This window comes from Botrytis sinoallii (assembly GCF_014898435.1).
Source record: "Botrytis sinoallii strain Bc 23 chromosome Unknown BSIN_001, whole genome shotgun sequence".
NCBI classification, from domain to species: Eukaryota; Fungi; Ascomycota; class Leotiomycetes; order Helotiales; family Sclerotiniaceae; genus Botrytis; species Botrytis sinoallii.
In genome coordinates this window covers 3,302,179-3,322,595 of record NW_024066028.1, presented here as the reverse complement: position 1 = coordinate 3,322,595, position 20,417 = coordinate 3,302,179, and the positions used below count along the sequence as shown (strand labels likewise).

General features: G+C 42.9%; 5 protein-coding genes across 5 annotated transcripts; 2 read left to right on the top strand and 3 right to left on the bottom strand.

Moving 5' to 3' along the window:
- Positions 1 to 727: 727 nt before the first annotated feature.
- EAF02_000722 (uncharacterized protein) lies at positions 728 to 1,454 on the bottom strand (the record flags this gene model as incomplete). The annotated part of the gene is made up of 3 exons (XM_038896770.1): positions 728 to 900; positions 1,058 to 1,076; positions 1,377 to 1,454. 3 exons carry the CDS (start codon positions 1,452 to 1,454, stop codon positions 728 to 730), a joined length of 270 nt encoding a protein of 89 aa, XP_038763629.1.
- A 5,399-nt stretch (positions 1,455 to 6,853) lies between these two features.
- On the top strand, positions 6,854 to 8,551 carry EAF02_000721 (uncharacterized protein; the record flags this gene model as incomplete). The annotated part of the gene is made up of 2 exons (XM_038896769.1): positions 6,854 to 8,213; positions 8,286 to 8,551. The coding sequence occupies 2 exons, from the start codon at positions 6,854 to 6,856 to the stop codon at positions 8,549 to 8,551; spliced, it is 1,626 nt and encodes a 541-aa protein (XP_038763628.1).
- A 3,552-nt stretch (positions 8,552 to 12,103) lies between these two features.
- On the bottom strand, positions 12,104 to 13,625 carry EAF02_000720 (uncharacterized protein; the record flags this gene model as incomplete). The annotated part of the gene is made up of 4 exons (XM_038896768.1): positions 12,104 to 12,827; positions 12,892 to 13,294; positions 13,358 to 13,423; positions 13,484 to 13,625. The coding sequence occupies 4 exons, from the start codon at positions 13,623 to 13,625 to the stop codon at positions 12,104 to 12,106; spliced, it is 1,335 nt and encodes a 444-aa protein (XP_038763627.1).
- Positions 13,626 to 15,553: 1,928 nt separating this feature from the next.
- Positions 15,554 to 17,173, top strand: EAF02_000719 (uncharacterized protein; the record flags this gene model as incomplete). The annotated part of the gene is made up of 2 exons (XM_038896767.1): positions 15,554 to 16,195; positions 16,274 to 17,173. 2 exons carry the CDS (start codon positions 15,554 to 15,556, stop codon positions 17,171 to 17,173), a joined length of 1,542 nt encoding a protein of 513 aa, XP_038763626.1.
- Positions 17,174 to 18,074: 901 nt separating this feature from the next.
- On the bottom strand, positions 18,075 to 19,292 carry EAF02_000718 (uncharacterized protein; the record flags this gene model as incomplete). Its single annotated transcript, XM_038896766.1, has 3 exons — positions 18,075 to 18,948; positions 19,015 to 19,164; positions 19,264 to 19,292. 3 exons carry the CDS (start codon positions 19,290 to 19,292, stop codon positions 18,075 to 18,077), a joined length of 1,053 nt encoding a protein of 350 aa, XP_038763625.1.
- Between the last annotated feature and the right edge of the window lie 1,125 nt (positions 19,293 to 20,417).

Below are 20,417 nucleotides of genomic sequence, written 5' to 3'. Positions count from 1 at the left end.
AAAAGGAGTGGAAATCATCATAACCAATTCTCCCCACATCAATGTAGGAATCTGGATAGTGGAGAATCACTCACTACATGATTATGAAATGCTTTTCCCTGCGGCATATATATCGGGGTTTGGGATACGATATTGATATTGATATTGCGTTTTCGATTCTAGTGATGCTTGAGATGATGGGATAGTAGTGGGATGGATGGATGGAGGGATGGATAGTATAGTATAGTACATGAACATGAACATAAACAAGAACATGAATAAATTCTCCATGACTCCAAGAAGAATTGCACATGACAGAGTCGAGAAGATACTACTCATCTGTGTGTAACCAAGACGGAAATTGCAGGTTTCCAATATTGTAACGTGGAGATTAGACAAGTAAGAGCACAGTAGGAGACCATTCGATACCAAGGTATTCCTTTTCGTTCTCTAGATTGTATGCTAACGTCATTACTTGCATCAAAATTTTGTTCAATCTATTCCCCTTGTAGAATCTAGTAATTGACTTGGTGGGTGGGGACCCCGTGTGTCTAGGTATCTGCACATCTCACAGTCGCAGCACTAATGTAAAAGATCTGTCGGCGGTACAGGAAGGAACTAGCCCTCGACAAGATCGAGGGGATTTGGAATTTCCCGCCAGCAAACTCTCATCTCCATGCTAGTCTCAAACGCAAGACATAAGGAGCGCCAACGAGACTTCGGTACATGAAGCATCTAGACCCCGGATTCAAGACTCCTTGTGACCATCCTCGCCTGTTTTCTCCTGATTGCTAGTGGCAGCATGCGGATTCGTCTCGGGCTGCGCCGAGCCCTGAGCCTCGAAGCTCGCTAGGAGATCGTCTATCTTCTTTTCGAGGTTGGTGAGGTTAGATTCGAGCATCTGTGCTGTCTTTTCGCCGCCTAGAAATCGCGTTGTCAGGGGTCATTCGATCGAGACGACGATGTGTGAGTTATGCAGACTAGGTGAAGAGACGCATGTCTAATATTCAGGGTCGCGTGGCAGAGGGTATAACGAAAAGGGAAGACTAGGACAAGAAACCATTGGTGGAAAACGCACGTTGAAGTTCTTTCAAGGCCTAGAATTGGGGAATGGTTAGACAGGGGTCTTTCAGATGCAGTTCTGGACTGTTGGGGGCGTGGAAGCTCAGGATGGCATTCTCTCTCCGAAACGGGTTTTCGCATTAAATTTTTGAGAATGCCCATGGGAAAAGGGTGAGGAAATCTAGAAGTACATGATGGATCACACGGGAATCTGCGAACGGACAGGAAGCGTCTGTACGGGTGTATGTGGACGCGCAGGTATGCAAAGACATTTGGGTGGTGAAATGACTCGAGAAGCAGAACATGTGGAAATCGAGTAATCATGATCAACATACCTGGGCTAAATCTGCATCTGAGGTGGCAACATCACCATTTTCGGAAACGGCCTCTGTGTGATTGTTTGATGAAGACATTGTGTTTGTGATTTGATTGAATTATCGTCTCGAGGAACACTTAGGGCTTGGGAAGTTTCGGAAGCACGGTGCGTTATCGATAAGTTGGTGGTTTGATGGTCAGCTCAGCTCAGTGCAGTGCTTGCCTAGTGCTTGGGTCTTGGTTACTTGGCGTTGGCAATCGGATCGTTTTAAACTGGGAATGTTAGAAGTTCGCTTGGACCCAAAATGGAAAAGCAGGTATCGACTTTGATGGACGGAGGAGATACGAGATCTTTCGCAGGTAAATGGGGGTTTCTGTTGATGGAAATGGGCAAATGGGCAAATGGGCAAATGAGTAATAGATGGGGGACAAAGAATTGAACTTTTGCATCGTACCATCATGCCATGTTTCATGGGACATTTCAACATCACCTTATCTTGCCCCGGTGTCATTCATGGCTTATACTTGGTCATCTTACGAGTACAAAGAGTGGCATTCCCAGTTGCTATCAATAAATGCTCGAGGAGATGAATAGGATAGTATAGTAATCATCAATCAAGATATGTCGATGGTAATCTAGTTACCTACCTGGTACATTGTATATACCTAGTGCTCATGTATACTTCGTACACTCCCACAACATAAGCAATGGAAGAAATCCCATGACGCCGACACAGATCGAAGATAATTACTGCAACAACAATGTAAGGATCTATTTCCGATCATCGATCTCATTTATTCATAGGAGAAACTTTCCGACCCCGACCTTTCTCTCATCTTGTGTAACCCAATGTGTTTCTTTCATTGTCGTTCTCATGCTTGATTGGGTGTACCTACCTAGGCAAAGAAAGAAAGAAAGATATGATATGGGAATGAAAATGACGATGGAAATGAACATGGATATTTGAATAGACAGATTATGTGAAGGATCGCATTTTCCCAACAGTTCGATGGCTTGCTTGCTGACTTGGCAGCCGGTGGTCCCTCTAGTCCTCTAGTCCTCCACGCACGTCCTGGCAAAACGATGATTTTATTAAGTTTTGGGTGCCACCACCTGCATAATGTCACGAGTAATGGGAATCAAAGTATAATTCTTGACAGCGTGCTGGTGAGAGGGTTTTGAAAGGTTTGATGGGGTAAAACAGTTTGACCTCACTAGACCCAATTTAGTATGGAATACACGTGGAAGTTAACAGAGAAGGAAAGTTTAAACAGGACACTGCCTACTTGCTAGTTGCTAGTTGCTACTTGCTAGTTGCTACTTGCTAGTTGCTACTTGCTACTTGCTACTTACTACTTGCTACTTACTACTTGCTACTTGGCTCGATGTGGAAGGATGGAACCGAATATATAAAAGAAGGAATTGAAAACGAATTCCAAAAGTTTAACAAATGAGATCTTACATGGACCATCAAAGGAAAAAAAAGGCATATTTCACACCAATACCCTGCAAGACTACCTACCTGTGGAACTGTGAACGGGAGACCGTACCTCGGGCCTATCCAGCTAAAGTTAACAGGAATTATTAGTTGTACGGACTCCGGCCATGCATTGCAGGTGGGTGGGTGTTCGGTATCACATCTGAATGTGGGCACTGGGCACTGGGCACTGGGCGCTGGGCATTGTGGGCAGTGATGTATCTAAGTATCTATCGGTCAATCACGAATCACGATTAATCATGCCATTTTTGAGAAACGGATATCAAATTCGAATGTCGGTGCTTTGATGTGCGATGCGCGTCGATACCTTCGTACAACTTTTTGCGAATAAGCTTATTGGGTGACTCAGCTAGATATCCATCAATGAGGGCGCTCATCCTGATTAATACACCCATCCATCAAAATCCATGATGGGGATGATCATACCTGGGTACAATGGAAAGTTATCCACATATTGCTTCGGTTGAGTTTCGACCATCAATTGTATGAGGATCTGGAATGTTGGGATGCAATTTGATAGGCAGTCAATATCATCCATCCCTAGTCGTGATGACATGAAAAGTATTCAAGAATGAGCGTTGCGTGAGAATACGGTAGACCGCAATGACTCAAGTGAGCAAGCGACATCGACGATTGGAAAATCGATTGGCCGACAATGCACCATGGCCTTACTTCATCCACACTAACCTAACTACCGGTATTCACACGGCCACGAAACATCGTCATTCGATGCTCCTCCACTCCAATCCTGTTACCTTTTATATCACGTCCTATGGAGGTAGGGGCAAGTAATATGGATGGTCCCAATCTTACACATCCATCCATCCATCCAGTGAGCCATCCTCGATGACTCTCTTTACATCGACGTTGAATCTCTGGGTGATGAAGAGTAGTTGCCGCATGATTGTTTCACAGTTACCTTGTTACCATAGAACCTTGATATCGGGGCATTTATGGAAGAGTGAGATTGAGATTGAGGGTGGGAGATGGAAGGATGAAAAGATGCAAAGATGCAAAGATTGAAAGCTCTAGAATTGCTGTCGCTAGAATCTAGATGCCTACCATTCTCGTACTGTACTCTCCTCCTCTAACCACATTGAGTAGGAGTTCTGGGTGTGTGGTAAAAGCTGTGAGGTGTATGTATGGTACACGATCTCGAGTGCTAATAATAACCTGACTGGGGAAATGGGAAATGGGAAATGGAAGTCTCTCGGAGGAGAGGTAGTACTAGGGAGGTCGATACCAGATGGGTACAAAGTAGATAGGTCCGTCGTCTTCTACAAGCATCGACAGCTTCTCTCATATGGAATGAAGCTTCGGAGATAGTCCGATCTTCAAGTATCTGATATAGCTACCTAGGAGTATCTAATAAATTACGATATTCGGTAAGATGCATGCAGGGGATGCATCTTAGTGGGTAGCACGTATCTACGTATTTATGTAGGTATTTATGTATCTCTATTCTACGTATATATCTACCAGGTACCTGAGGTATATGGATATTGTTAGTTTTTGTCATTGTAAAAGTCCGTACAATCAATCGACCAATGAATGAAGTTCAATGAACGAACGAACGAACGAATGGATGGATACCGGTAGAATGCGTCCGTCGACTCTGTACGCATACACTTCTTTAAGGAGATGAATGTACCTACTGCCTGTCTATCTACCAACCTACCTACCTATCTATCTGTCTACCAACCTACCTATCTATCTATCTACCTACCTACCAACCCACCTACCCAAGTGCTGCACTAGTATCTAGTTATATATACACAATACAAATACTAGGTAATATACATAATCCGAGAGCATAAATTACTTCATCATCAAGACATCTTCCTCCTACCTCCCTACTCCCAACCGACTGAAGCAGGTGTTCCTTCATTACCCAGTCGGTATTTCTTTACCCAAATAGGCCAAGCGCCAGAATTCCCCCAATCCTGGAAAAGACAGAAAAGAAAAGAAAAGAAAGAAAAAATTAGGGAATCTTTTTTCCAACGGGATCCCATTGCCATTAGCGTTTGATGATTCTCGGAATGCGAATCGAGAAAACAAATGTGGCATCGGTGAACTGTGCTTCTCTGCCTTCTCTTGCTTCTTTTTCCCAATGCCCATGGCCCCAATTCCCCGTCCCTGCATCGTCCCAGCATGCTGAGTCAGCCGTGTGAATCTCGATGACAGCCGTCCACGGTGCAGTCGGTTTGGAAAATTCTCTTCCTTTCTTCATCATTTTCACCTCATGCCTCACTCGCCTCACATCCTTTCCACCTCTGACACAGTACCGTACTGGACTCTCGTGCCTTCTTCACCTACCCGGTACCTAGTGTGGTAAAATAAGCTCCTATTTTATCTTTTATTGACCGTCACTTTATTGGCTTCTTGCTCCTCATTCGTCCGTAGTCCTTGGTCCTCGCAGTCCTCGCAGTCCTCTCTTCCACGCCTAGTTCCTATTGTCAACCCCACTCATTCGACTTACTTTCATCCACTCATCATATAGAGAATTTCACACCCAGATCTCGAGATCTCGAGACCTCCTCCGTACCAGCAAGAAAGGAAAGCAGAGGAAAGAAAGAAAAAAAAAACAAGAAAAACAACACCCCCCCAAAAAACATTCAGGCATAAGCAACGAAGACGCCTATTTTACTTTATTTGACTTTATTTTATTTCTTTCATTTATTTAGTAATTTTGTTTGTTTATAGTACTCTTCTCAAACCTTCTTCTTCCTTGAACCTCTTTTTATATATTTTTATATACCTTCTTGGGTAATTCTTGATTCATTATTCCTCCCTCCCCTCCCCCCCCCCCCCCCCCCCCCCTCTCTTTTTTGTCATCCATCATTTATTTATACTTCTCTCTCTCAAGATACCATCATTCGCCGCTACTTGATATTTTATATCACAGAGCCATTCAATCCCTTCCAATACCATCCATACCATACATGCGTACATCTTCACTACACAATTTCCAATACCCGAATACCCATTCAAAGTCTCTTCTGTTCTTCAATTAGCGCTCGCTCATACACGCATGAATCGATTGAATCGAATGAATCGCATCTATCGCATCGATCGCATCTATCCCGTTCTTCTTTTTACCCATCACCCATCCTGTCCTGTCCACCTTTTTATACAGTCCTAGAATTATCCCGAAATCGATTTCTCTCCGCCACAAGCTCTCTCATCTTCCATTTACTCCACCGTGGGAGATAAATTCTTTCATACCATCACTCAAGATTCACGACCCACTGCTGAGGTACTCTTACTCTCTCCACCTACCTAGCCATTCTTCAATTCTCCGAAGCAGGTATACTTCCATACTTCTCAAACATTTGCCTGCCCTAGGCTTGCCCCTCTCCACCAGTCACATCTATAAGCCACCGTCGATCTCGCATGGCACCTAGGAATATTTATGAGAATACTATGTTTTAAGGCCCGCATGAATTTCTGGCTAATACTGATGTGAAGTAACGCATTGCAGGAAGAGCAGCAGTCCAAGTATCTTGATCGAGATCAATCTTTTCATCTGATCCCGCTTTCACCAAGCCCTTGTCATTCAACCATATTCCGCGAAGTAACACATTGAGAAATACCATCTTCATAAATCACAACACGTCGAGTCACATTCACATTTGTCTTCGTATCTCAATAGTCAATCAACCCTTTAACACTGCAACCACATGATAAGGACGGGAGAGTTGACAAACCTTCATGGTCAAAATTGCATCTGATCCTTACTCCTTTGACGACATTCTCTTCTCTCAATCGCTTTATGAAGGAACCAGATATTGGCATTACAAAGAGAGATTACATCTCAGCAACCGTCCGAGAGATCCAACATACAACACAGCCTCGAAGCTAGAAATCCATACGAAAATCCGCAATTCGAAACACAAAAATAATCCTTCGTCGTAGGTGGATAGGGCATCTTATCGTAGGAAATTGGAAAAACTCCCACTAACATTTCTGGACACAAAGATCCAGAGGCAGCCTGCTGTATGACGACTGAGTTGTCGGAAATCTTTGCGGAGTTGGGCATCTCTCATTACCTCCTCAACTTCGTCGAGCAGGGGTTTGATACATGGGATACAATACTCGACATCACGGAATCCGACTTCGATGCTCTCGGTGTGAAACTCGGCCATCGTCGGAGACTCCAGAGGAAGATCGCTCATTCAAGGGGTCTATCGTCGGATAGGGCTCTTGCATCTCCGACTAGCACAACACCCGATACTCATGGAGATGAGCCGAAAGCAGTAGGGAGAGACGCTAAGGAGGGGAGTAGTGGGCCGCATGGAGCAAAGAGAAAGTATAGGAGACATCCCAAACCAGATGAGAGTGCACCAGAGCGGCCTCCTTCGGCATACGTCATCTTTTCAAACAAAATGCGCGAAGATTTGAAAGGACGTGCCTTGTCGTTCACTGAAATCGCCAAGTTGGTCGGCGAAAATTGGCAGAATTTATCGCCAAGCGAGAAGGAACCATATGAGCACCAGGCGTATACAGCAAAGGAGCGTTACAACAATGAATTGGCCGAATACAAGAAGACGCAAAATTTCAAAGACTATTCGCAATACCTCGCCGACTTTAAACAAAAGCAAAACCAACAACTAGCGACTGAGATGGATGTTTCGAAAAGACCCAAACTCGAAGCCCATGCGAGTACAGCAAGCAGCGGAACAGCAAGCAGTGGCGGTAGTCAAACTGGTGTGGATTCTTCTATGGGTCGTATGCGTGTAGATTCCTCTGCATCTTCGATGTCTCAATGGCGTCCATCAACCTCACCCTCCTCCGCTGCGTTGACGCCAGTATCCAACATGTCAGCCGTGCAAAATAATCCAAAAGTGTCAGGGCTACAGGGAAGGATCGGTCCAGGATCACCAATTGAGATGTCAACAGTCCTTCCTGGTTATCGTGAATCTATGTTGGGGTCAGGTGCGCACCATTGGCGAGAAGATCATCGCGATGAAGGCACCAATGGAAAACAAACATCACACGGAGCCGCTGGCGAAAGGCGCTTCAGTCAATCAAGTCCTATCACTTCCGCCCTACAAGATCCGCATTCAATCATGAACGACTCAAAACAGCATCGTCGCAATCTTCAAAGTAATCTAAATCCTACGCCACCATCACTAACCTCGGAATCAACGGTACAGTCTACTAGTTCCACAAACAGTAATTCTTCCATGTATGGTGGACCTCGGACACCTTTAGAACCGGACTTCAATCGGGCTCTTCCGATTCCCACATTGTATCCTTCAAGACCCGGAAACTACGAAGGACATTTGCCATTTTTATCGGCGCCTCCAACTCTATCGACCCAAAACTCGCTACTTGGTAGTCAGCAATCACCGAAAGGTTAGTGGCAATCTATTTTTTTTCCGTCTTGCTTCATCGATTTCGTAGTTACTGGTGGCTAATCAAATTTAGTAGTCAATCAACCGCAGGATTTTCCTACCACAATGCCGCCTATGCGAAGATATAGTGAAATTCCCCAAAGAATATCGAACGCTATGGGTAGTACCATTGGCCGATCCGACGTAGCGAGACCCGAAACACGGTCCATTGATAATCCGCCACCTCAGCCAATCAATAATTACGGTTTGGCCGGGGAAGAGGTCGACCTTGATCCTATCAACGCTTTATTGAGAGCAGGAGAAATAGTGAATCGTAACAGCCGTGAGAGGCAACTTTGATCGTTGATAAATTTTCAAATCTCACAAATGGCTTGAAGCTTTTGGTAGATGTGGAGACTGAAGACGGATATGTTTGCATGGAATTTTTCTCGGGGGTCTTTTTTGGCGTACGGAATCTGGGTTTTGAATGGAGCCTGGAGTCGTTGGGACATGGAGGATACACAAGAATGTGTTTTTCTCAAAAGGTCTTTTATGACATACCTGTCCTTGTTACTAGACATGAGACTGTATTGTATGATTTCAAATATGATTTTAAAGGTAAACTGGATTGATGGTCGAATATGGATGGATTCCCGAAAAGAACTTTCAGGGCACTTGGTAACGAGGAGATGATTGTCGGATTTTGGATATATATTTTTACTCTTTGGCTGTAAGCGAAAATATTTTATATCTAGGTGCTGATCGATGTACATAGGACATTGGAGCGATGGACTGAAGGAAAAGGATACTTTAGGGCCAAGTTTTGAGAGAGAGAGAGAGAGAGAGAGAGAGAGAGAGAGAGAGAGAGAGAGATCGGAAGCGAAGCCGTTTCTTAATGATCATTACATTAGATGCGGGAGATCTTCTGCAATACTATGCATATTGTTTTATTATACCGTGTTTTTTTTTTTGGAATTCAATACCCTTATGATATTCAATGTTATATTTTTTTTTCCAAGCTTGCTTATTGAGAGAGTATACAAAAAAGGGATGTGAAATTTTGAGGTGGATGAATTATTCTTTTAGTTGGTAGGTAGAAATTTGAAGGTCGATATATGTGTAATATACAGAGACATGTATATTCGAATCAATTATTATTATTATTATTGATTGTACTTTGATTGGAATAGATGTTGAATGTGGTGAATGATGTTGGTTTAGTGTTTCGTGTTTTAGTGTTGAGCTTTATATTCGTGACTTGGATTTAAGGGGAAATGGTGGAAGAGATTTGTTACGTTTTGTGGTTTCTAGGTTGGTCGGTTGGTGGTTGGTTGGTCGGTCGTTCTGCTTGTTGTCAAATCTCGTACTGGGATAGGTAGGTAGGTAGGTAGGTAGGTAGGTATTGAATTGTTGAGAGGATTTATGGATGTATGGATGTATAGGGGGAGTTTGGAGAGTGGAGAGGGGAGAGTGGAGTTTGGAGAGGGGAGAGGGGGAGAGTGGAGAGGGGAGAGTGAAGTTATGGGATTATGGGATTATTGATGGGTGTCCGGGTGTGTATTTGTGTTTTTGTGGTGGAATGGGGTTTGTGTGTTTAGTTGCTGGGGGTTGGATGGAGGGGTTTGGGGAGGGGAAGGAGGAGGGAGAGGGAGGAGGGGTAGGGGAGCGGAGTTTGTGTTGTGTTGTGTTGAGTTTAGTTGGGTTGGCTCGATTAGATTGCATTGCATTGGGATAGTGTATATATAAATAGATATCTAACACGTCTCCTTTAATCAAATTTTTAATTTACAGCTTTAATAATCCTGTATAAGAGAAATGGAAGATAGGGGTGGGTGATGGGAATTCAAAGATGGAAAATGGGAATGGGTGGGGATTAAGAAGGGGAAGGGGAGGGGAGGGAAGGGAAGGGAAGGGGAGGTGTGTAAGCGAAAAATTTATGTTTTTTTAGGGGGGGAGTAGTTCTTAAGAAATATTTAATTGATTCATTTGATTGATTGATATATTTAATTGTTTGCTTGACTACCTAGGTACTTGATTAGATATTAGAAAGAGATATTTGTTTGTGAGAGAAATGTTTTTATATAGATGATTTTGTAGTAGGAATAATTTGGTAATGTTTGGTTTGGATGTGGTTGATTGATGAAATGGATAAAATGGATGAGATGGATGGGATAGAATGGGATGGATAGGATAGAATGGAATGGGATAGGATAATGGAATGGGATAGAATGAACGAGATGGATGAGATGAGATGGATGAGATAGATGAAATGAATGAGGTAAATAAAATAAATAAAATAAATAGGATAAACAAAATGAATGAGATGAATGAGATGGATAACTATATATATTTATTTATAGAGCGAGTGGACTAAAGGGAAATAGAGATTGTAGTATTAGGGTTGTTAAGATATAAGGTTTGAACTTGAGATTGATTTGGGCTTGATTTGAGCTTGATTTGATATTACTTGAGTGATTTTTTATTTTATTTTTTTATAGAGATAAATAGATAAGTGATTATAGAGATTTATAAAATGCGTTAGGTTATAGTATAGTTAGTATAGTTAGTATAGTTAGTATAGTTAGTATAGTTAGTATAGTTAGTATAGTTAGTATAGTTAGTATACTATAGATAAAAATAGATATAAATAGATTTTTAGAATTTAAGAGAGCTTTTACTTTTCAGAGGTTTTCTCTTTAAAAACAAACAAGTATTATAAAGATTTACTGTATCAACAAGGGTATTTACTTCAAAGGAATGACTTCAATACAATGGCTACTGTATCAAAGGTATTAGGCGAATGCGAAAGAGACTAGCTCTTTCAGTAGTGCTTATATAAGGCCTACTATTTTCCCACTTAGCTAGCTCTTTAGATAGAATACAATTAGACATTTAGGACCTACTAATAGTGGGTGCTACGTCTTCCGTATCTTTCTCGAACCAACATTAAGGATATAATGCGAAAATGAAATAAAATGAAATAAGATATATTTCAAGAGTCGAAAGTCGAAAATCGAAAATGAAGATACTATTTCTTTAGATCTTGAATAGATTAATAATAATATAACTATTAATATTAATACTAACATTCTCTCAAGAGAATCGCTAATAATAATTCTCCTGTCACGGGGTGACACTAAGCCCTTTCTGTCCTGTCCTGTCCTGCTATATATGCGAGAGTAAGGTAGAACTTCCAGTTCTACCTCCTAGTCTTTTGGGCGTTTAGCTCAGCGGTAAAGCTTCTGAATACTCCCAGAGGTGATCCCGTGACAATTAATAGATACTTTCTATATACATAGTATACGCATGAAACAATTACCTACTAATACAGACAGATAGTCTAATACCAATTATAAAGTAAGTAAATAAATAATCCCAACCAATCGGAAAGTTATAATACGAAGAAGAATTCCAAAATATCAAATACAATTCTTTACGACGAAGGAAAGGATAATGTGTGCTATAGATAGCTCTGAGCATTTAAGAATAATGATGATAACGATATGATTAGAATTTGGATTATAATCTTCAAGGGGAAAAAAAGATTGGAATATAGAATAGAATCAATGGAAACCGATGAATAGTCTGAATAGGTAATCTTACGAAATATGGACTAGAGATTGTATACAAATGTCCCGAAATAATCTCGAAAAGAGGAGCCTACTCTTCATAAAAGGGTTTACAAGTTGCAATGAATCATTAACATATGCGAAGTTCATTTGTGTCTAACAATGAGATGAATGTGGATTAAAAATTAGGAGTAGTAATTTACGCGAGAGCGAATAGTCTTTTAAGCGAAGTTCCAACTAGGTCGGAGAAAATGATATAATAATATACGTTAAACAATCTAAAACAACAGAAGTGAAGCAACATTTTGGTGTCTCGAAGGGATATGTAATTTGATTCAACTTTTCAAATGTGTTCCATTTGGAAAAGTGCTCCATCATCAACCTGTGCCTTTCCATTCGATTCAACACTTGGCTCTTTCCCCTCAACTTGCTGTGCCCACCTCTCTGGCATGATTGCCTTGAAATCAAATGTGCCCTGTGCACTTCTAACCACTTCCCCCTTCTCCGTAATGACCGCATCAATATACATACTTGGCGTAACATCAAAACTTGGATTCCAAACATCGATTCCTTGGTGGGCAATGGCCACCCTGGCCGTCGAATTGACATCCACATGTCCATCTTTCCCTACTATGGCTCCACTTATTTGAGTAAGCTCTGTTGGAGCGCGATCTTCAATTTTTATGTCTGCTCCTGAAGCTGTCTCGAGATCTATACTTGTCGTGGGTGCGGCAACTATAAATTTGATATTATGAGCTTTTGCAAGGACTGCGAGAGAATAGGTTCCGATTTTATTGGCTGTGTCACCGTTACGGGCCACACGGTCTGCGCCTACAATGACAGCAGATATATTTTTGATGTCTTTCATCCGGGCGAATAGAGCACCGGCCATAGAATCTGTGATGAGTGTTGAGGGAATCTTTTCGTACACAAGCTCGAAGGCAGTAAGTCTGGAACCTTGGTTATAAGGACGAGTTTCAGTACAATAAGCGTGGTCCAAATAGTTCATTTTGTGCAGACTGCGGATTATACCCAAGGCGGTGCCGTGACCTGAAGTTGCTAGAGAGCTAAAGAGATTGTAAGTAATTTTGCCCTATTCGACAAGCAGAAAGATACAAGTAGTAGACATACCCAGTATTGCAGTGTGTGAGAACACTCAACTTTCTGTAAGTCTTGTCCATTGCTCCTTGTGTGCATGGCGGACTTGTTGTAAAGAATTTGGATGGATCGTCATTATTTTCTTCTCCAATTGGCATCTGTTGTCGTCTTAGATATTCCGCTCCATATCTGCCAATTGCTAAGTTCGTAGTAAGATCATCTTCCAAGATCTTCTCTGCTGCAACAATATATCCGTTTCGAACATCCGCACAGGCAACATTGTCATCAGTTGCATCTGTAGTTTGTGCCGCATTTTGAGAGACCCGTTTGAGAAGTTTGATAGCATTTGAGAGGTCGACGGCAGTTGGTCTACTACCCAAGAGATAATCGAGACGTTTGTTGATGTATTGGACAGTTTCTTGTTTTGTCTTAGAATCTGAGATCATCCATGTTAGCCAGCTATCACATGCAATTAAATCAGTCTGTATGAAGTACCAACCATCTTTCTTATGATGAAGCTCTACGGCCAGCGCAAGAGCTGCCACAATCGCGATTGCTGGGGCTCCTGATAAAACACTTAGCCATCAAAGCTCATTATGTTTACCAACAACAGAGCGGTACATACCTCTCACGCGCATCGACTTGATAGAATCAAATGCCTCTTCACAGGTAGAGACATTATCATAAACAAACTCATGCGGAAGTCTCAACTGATCTAAAACTTCTAGTTTTCCTCTGCCATATTTAATGGCCTCTAAACCAGCCATCTTTGAGCTGTCTGGTGTTTGTTAGATTTCGGCGAGGATGAGAGACTTTAATGTGTACTGGGAATGGAATTGGAATCGGAATCGGGCAGAGCGAAGTGAAAATAAGATAAACGAATGCTTTATTTATATGCAGCTTAACAGTCTCTATATATGGAAAAAGAAACGAACTCTCGTACACAGTCCCGAGGCAATCTCATGTAATCGGATTCTTGAATTGTTAAGTGTACACTGAAAGGCAAGGGCGAGAGGGTGAATGAATATAAACGTGGGTAAATGGTTAAAGCGCCAACAAGGTTTTGTTTTGATAATAAAATTTTACGGAAAGACCCCGCCCCCGCCATGCCAAAATAAGGCGGTGAAAGATCAGCAAATTTCCACTTATTAAAGAAACGCTTGCATTTTCTCTTTCCAATTTTATAGTCACGTTACCACTGTCCCCTCGACATGATTATTTTTCATATCGTTTGTACAGTTATAAAATGAGTTTTCTCCTATTCTAGGACTTGCTGATTATCTAAATTCATTCAATTGGTTATACTTATGGTATTAAGGTAAAAATTATCATACTGCAAGAAAGTTGGATGATTAGGGGAGGGGAGATATATATCACAACATGGCGCCAAGTAGCCTCGTGTCGATATGAAAAGAAAACTACATACCTTTCTCGTCTGTATATCGAGGTTCTTATCCTCTGACACAATTTCTTAGTCTCAGGTTGGCGAAGTCGTTGGGAAATACATCAAGTGTCTGTTATAACCAAGCCTACTCTCGAGCAAGCGGTCAAAAAAAGGCCTACCGACATTGCGGCGTGCCAACCCTATGACCCATTCAGACCATCTGGGTTTGCGGATAGATCAGAAGTCGTGCTGATTCTTCTAGATTATGGGAGGAATTTTCTTGCATGGTAGTCCTGCTTGTGCTCAGATTTCATGGGCGATTTCTTGCCTCTCATGATGAGAGATTATTTGCAGAGCAGATATTCTGGCCATGAGGGTTTAAAAATACGAGTCCCACGATGGATTACAGAACAAGTGCATTTTGACCAGCTTAGACGTTCAATCAAGTCTTATATCTATTGTTTCGCATGATGACATGAGCTCCGGTGCCAATAGTAACCTATTCAGCGTCTATGGAGAACTGCGAGATGTACATTATACACACCCTTAGCTAAACTAAAGTCGTATTCGACACCTTTTATATGTCAATCTATGGTGAGTGCCTTTCGTGTCTTTCTGACTGCTCTCTTTGTATGTGCCTTGATCCGCATTGATAATGGGGAAAAGAAATCACCGCAGATATAAACGCCATTTAATATCGATTTCGTCATGGTACGGAGCTCGCGAAATTTACAGCAGCGTACTGGAGCAACTTGCAGATGAATCGCCCTTTTTTCTATCATAAACCTTTTTAATGGGATTAATCAGAATGCGCGATTAAGACTACCCTTCTTCAACCTTTCAGACGCGTAGCATAGTAACAACATTTTGGAGTATTCTATTACACCAGAAGAGAGATTTGACCATACACCCACACAAGTTTATCATTCAATTCTTATCCACACAACGGATTGCAATGATTCTGCGTTTGAGAAGCCCGGATGTTTATCAGTGGATAAATTGATCTATCGCATACACCTTCCGAATTGGTATAGTATGCAATAGTGGGGTCGCAGATATATATGCATTCGTACAGCTGAAGCTTCCCACACCTACTTGATGAATATCGAAACGTTCATGGCCTAGAAAACGCTCAAAAAATATACCGCCATCGTACCAATTCTGACTCATCTCCAAAATTTCTTCAGAATAATTATTACAACTACGAATCTCGCAGCAAACAGCACAAAGGCTTTGGCATTCAAGACTGCTTGATATCTTATCCTTCCAAGACTTTTCAATTTCAATTCTACAAATCAGTCTTACAGAATCATGTCATTCATCGTCCCTCAGCTTGGTAGCTCACACATACCACTTACAGTAAGACAAGAAGCTCTTGACCGAGTATTTGCCGATCCTGGAATTCCAGATGCAGTTCATTCAACAAAATCATTTTGGATGAAAGAACCGCATCCCGCTGTTGCAAGTGTACAATCAGAGCACCTACCAAAATTTGCCGATCATGTCATTATTGGTTCTGGAATTACCGGAGCCTCCGTCGCACAAGCTTTGTTGGAACATCTCGAAACGGCCAGTCCATCAGAAGTTCACTCTTCGTCGCATCCAAAAGTGATCATGCTAGATGCTCGAGATAGCTGCAGTGGTGCCACGGGCAGGAATGGTGGGCATATTTTGGAAACTGGTGAGGAGTATGCCATGCTTAAAGAACGTTTGGGTAAAGAGGAAGCCATCAAAATCCACAAAATGCGCATGTCCCATCTTGAAGCGCTGATTAAGAGTGCGGAAACTTTGGGGTTGACTGAAGAGACACAAGTTCGCAAAGTGCGTTTCTTGAGTGTGTATTTTCACCAAGAAGCTTGGGAAGATATCCGGAAAGATATAGAGCTTTTCATGGCCGAGATGCCGGATGATTCTAAGGGATGGGGTTTTATCGAAACCGATGAACTAGCAAAGGTATATTACTGTAAACTTTCTACTTCACGGCCTTGCAACGCTCGATTTATGTGAATTATTTTGCTAACTTCTATAAAGGAGTTTGGAATTCCAAATGCTGCTGGTGCCGTAACCGGCATTGCGGGCGCCATGTGGCCCTACAAATTCGTCACTGGACTTCTCGCCCATCTACGAAAACAATTCCCATCAGACTTCCTCCTCGAGACAAACACCGGCGTATCCGAGATCCGCGGAGGCAGTGACTACTACGAAGTCATGACACCACGAGGAACAATCAAAGCCAAACACGTGATCCACTGCACCAATGCCCACATTGGCCATCTGGTCCCGGGCATCAAGGGCTGCATCTTCCCCATCGTCGGACAGATGTCCGCCCAACCCCCGGGCGACAAATTCAAACCCCAAAGCGACCACTCCTGGATCTTCAACTACGATCGCGGCTTCGACTATCTCACCCAACTCCCCGTCACCGCCGCTTCGAACGGTGAAATGATGATGGGTGGCGGATACGCCCAGACTCAGGACGGCGGAATCCACGAAATGGGTGTGAGCACCGATGCAGAATTAAACATGTACGCGAACATCCATCTCCGCGGCGTCCTCGGCGCCGTCTTCGCGCCCGAAAATTGGGGCGCCGTAAACGACCCCGCCGTATCGGCAATGTGGACGGGGAATATGGGATTCAGCAGCGATGGGCTCCCATGGGTAGGCAAACTACCCGCATCTCTCACCGAGCGGAGCCTAACCACCGCGGGCGGAGCCGAGTGGGCGGCCGCGGCCTTTTCCGGCGAGGGAATGGTTCACGCGTGGTTGTCTGGGAAGGCGCTCGCGCACATGATTTGTTCGTGGAAGGCGAGTGAGAGTGCGGATGCTGCTGTTCCAGAGTGGTTTCCGGAAGCGATGGTTATTACGAAGAAGCGATTGGCGAGGTCGAGGTTAGCTCGAGATGCGCAAGAGGAGGCGGAACGAGTTTTATGATTTGTGATTTGTGATGTGTGAGATGTGATATATAATATAGGAGCTGTGTCTCTGCATGATCGTTTGATAATATGTATAGATCGTCTTAATTAAGGCTTTTTGTCAATATCAAATCCCTAGCATTCTCCTCCCGAAACATGAACCAAAGCTCCATGATTGAAAGTAGAGCTGGCCCGACAGCTTGCTCCATTTACTCCCAGCTTATACCAGAGCTTTCCTCGCCCCGGTAGCAGGGAAACAATGTGATTTCTGCAGGAAAGTCAGATAACCTCAGGCGAGGCCGTTCCTTTTCCACACTATAACCATGGAAATATAATTACAAATCCTTGCTAGGCCGCCTAGATTCAATACTAAGCAACTGCCATACGAAAGACGAACGATGTTTCTTTCAGACAATTTACGAGAAGAAGGCAGGAGGAGTGTGTTCTAGCATGAAGAGTCCACTTCGTCGCTTGGTTACAATCCTATATGCGCTAATCTGTTTTCTAGCAAATGTGTTAATGGTTCGCTCCGAGTAAGGAACAAAGATTTCATACGTATATTCCATCTTGAACAGTGGCTCACTTGAACAAAATGTTGCACCAGGGACCCAAAAAGATATTCTCTAGGGGGAACAAGCCTCAGAATAGGTTTCATTGGTCACAAAAATTTGTTTGCTGCGAAGAATAACTCTGATCAACTTGAATTTATAGAATTATCAAAAAAGTTTGCAATTGCCAATCTGTACCATACCTCTTTATTCATATCAGCGCCGATCTCAAAAGTCAATACCCACTGCTCCTATTCTCCTATTGTCGCAACCCAATCCATGGAATATGCGTCTATCCCAATGCTTCAAAGCTATTGAAACAAGCCTTCAAATTTATGTTTAAAAACACCGTATACCGAGTCACTGGACTAGTTATGCATCAATACCTGAGCTTTTCCCTTTATCCTCAGAATGGTTGTCAGTTGGGTCTGCTGGTTTTGCTCCCCACGCCCATGGCATCCAATTCCCACTGGATGTCGTCCTCTCCATCATTTTTCTTGCTTTACCGACTTCTTCCGTCCCACTATCTGCATCGATTTTTTCAAAATCAGGCTCACTCTTTCTTGAGGTCATTCCGCTCATGGAGCTCTTTGGTCGATCGAGATTATCATCTTCGCTGCTAGTGCCATCAAATGACATACTGGAAATATTTCTCGGGACACGTTTTTCATTTTGTAGTGTTTGCGCCTCCTTGTCCAAAGCTGAAAGAAGGATTGAAAGGCGCTCGCGCTGTGCTTGGATGAAAGTCATACGTTCACTCCCAGATACATGAGGAGGTATCAACATCCCACTGTTCGAAAGATCTCGAGTATCCGATCCACCGGTAGCAGCGTTGAAGGAAGTAGCAGCGGAAACTGCTGAAGCAAGGAGGGAGTAAAAGTCTGTCGCACTGCTAGCAGCACCTCCGACCGGATTTAATGGGAATGAATGTCTAGCAGATGGTAGATTGAAGCGTGCCATGAGACTTTGTGTATATGAATAGGTGGAAGGCGTTGATGGTGGTGTGGGTTCTTTAGGCGGAAGACCAAAGACCTGCTGCCTAATCAATTCTATAGCTTGTTTGAGATATGTCATACCAGCGGCTTTTGCACGTTCATGAGCAGAAGCTATGAAATCATCGATGGCGAGCTCATTATTGTGAAGCCATGGGTGAACGTGTGTTTGGTAGAGGACTCTTGCGCCTTGGGTTTGAGGGAGGATAAGGTAGAGAAGGAAACCGAGTCGAAACCACGAGTAGAAAGGTATCCTAATTGAAATTTATTGTTAGAGGGATTTTTGTGAGTGCGATTTCGAGAAAGAGATGGCTGCGAACCAAACTAGTATAAATCCAACCCAAGATTCAGCGAACAAAGCGATCGCAAGTACCACCCAATACATAAGCCATGGTGTTAATAATGCCGGATCCGAGGTCTTGAGAGCTTTGTAGGATGCGAACACTGGAAAAAGAAATGTAGGAACAGAACTAAAGTCTTCATTAGTATATGGTTAATATATAAAATTGTTACTTTTACTTGGGTATTCTGGGCAGTTTGTGAATCTATAAAGGCGGGGTATTACTTACGATAAGAGCCTTGCGAATGTATCGAACATGATCGGTTTGGGGGCTCAATCTGATTGTCTGGTAAAGTCAGAAGCGATAGCTAGGTATACGAGGTACTACACGATTTGTTGATTTTGATAATAAAAAAGGGCAAGTAATGGGGTACAGACGATGAGAGTGTAGGTTGTTGCAGTGGAAGGAAGGAATGGGGATGGAGATGGAGATGGAGATGTATTGATGATGGTGGTGGTGGTGATGACGGCGGTGGTGAGTGACGTTGATCATGTAATAAGGTTACGAAGTCAAGTACCTCCCTAGTAGCCTACTAGGCTCGGTATATCCAAGCTGAGCTAGGGAGTCTCTTTAGCCCACCTAGCTTCAAGGATTTCTTTGACCTTTTGGAGCGTTTAGACTTGTTTTCCTTATCGATACGGGAGTACCAGCTGTCTATATTGGAGACTCTACGACATTTGCATACCAAGGTGAGGAATCCTGAACCATCATTTGCCCGCTGAATCATTGTTATCGTATTGGAAATTCAATTCAGCGTAGTTTTCATGTTACATGCAAGCTGTGAAGTCTAGCTGTGAAGTCTAATGAATTTAGTAAAGTCTTATATCTACCCGTGACAAATGACCATGATGGCAATCAAATAGGGCGACCGAGGTAGGTACGTATACACACACCACCCACAGCCTTATGGGTTCACTTCATTACGACGTCGTGCGGAGTATCAAGCAGTCGAGGCAGTGAATGGAATGATGGAATGATGGAATGGCTCAATGGCTTACACCTGGTGCTCTGACCCCAGGAATGACTAAACGATCACTTAGTCGGGTGTACGAGTACAGGACAGGGAAGATCATGGGGTAATGAACCCGCCGTTCAATGCGCCCAGAAAAGTATATGGGTGAATGAGTATAAACGAGTACAGACTCGAAATTCTTGGAGCTTTTATGGCCTGATCCATTCTCCCATAGGAATATGGGCTGAGTTTCCTCATTTCTTCCTCCCAACAAAAATCTGAGAGAGATTTCGTATAAGAGGTCGTACCTTCTGGTAGGTTACATTTCTTTCTTCCACTAATAAACTTTGACAGCTGCCACACTTGACATTCTTCAACTTTACTCAACCCATCCATCTACCTACCTTGTCTACAATCCATACCTACCTAT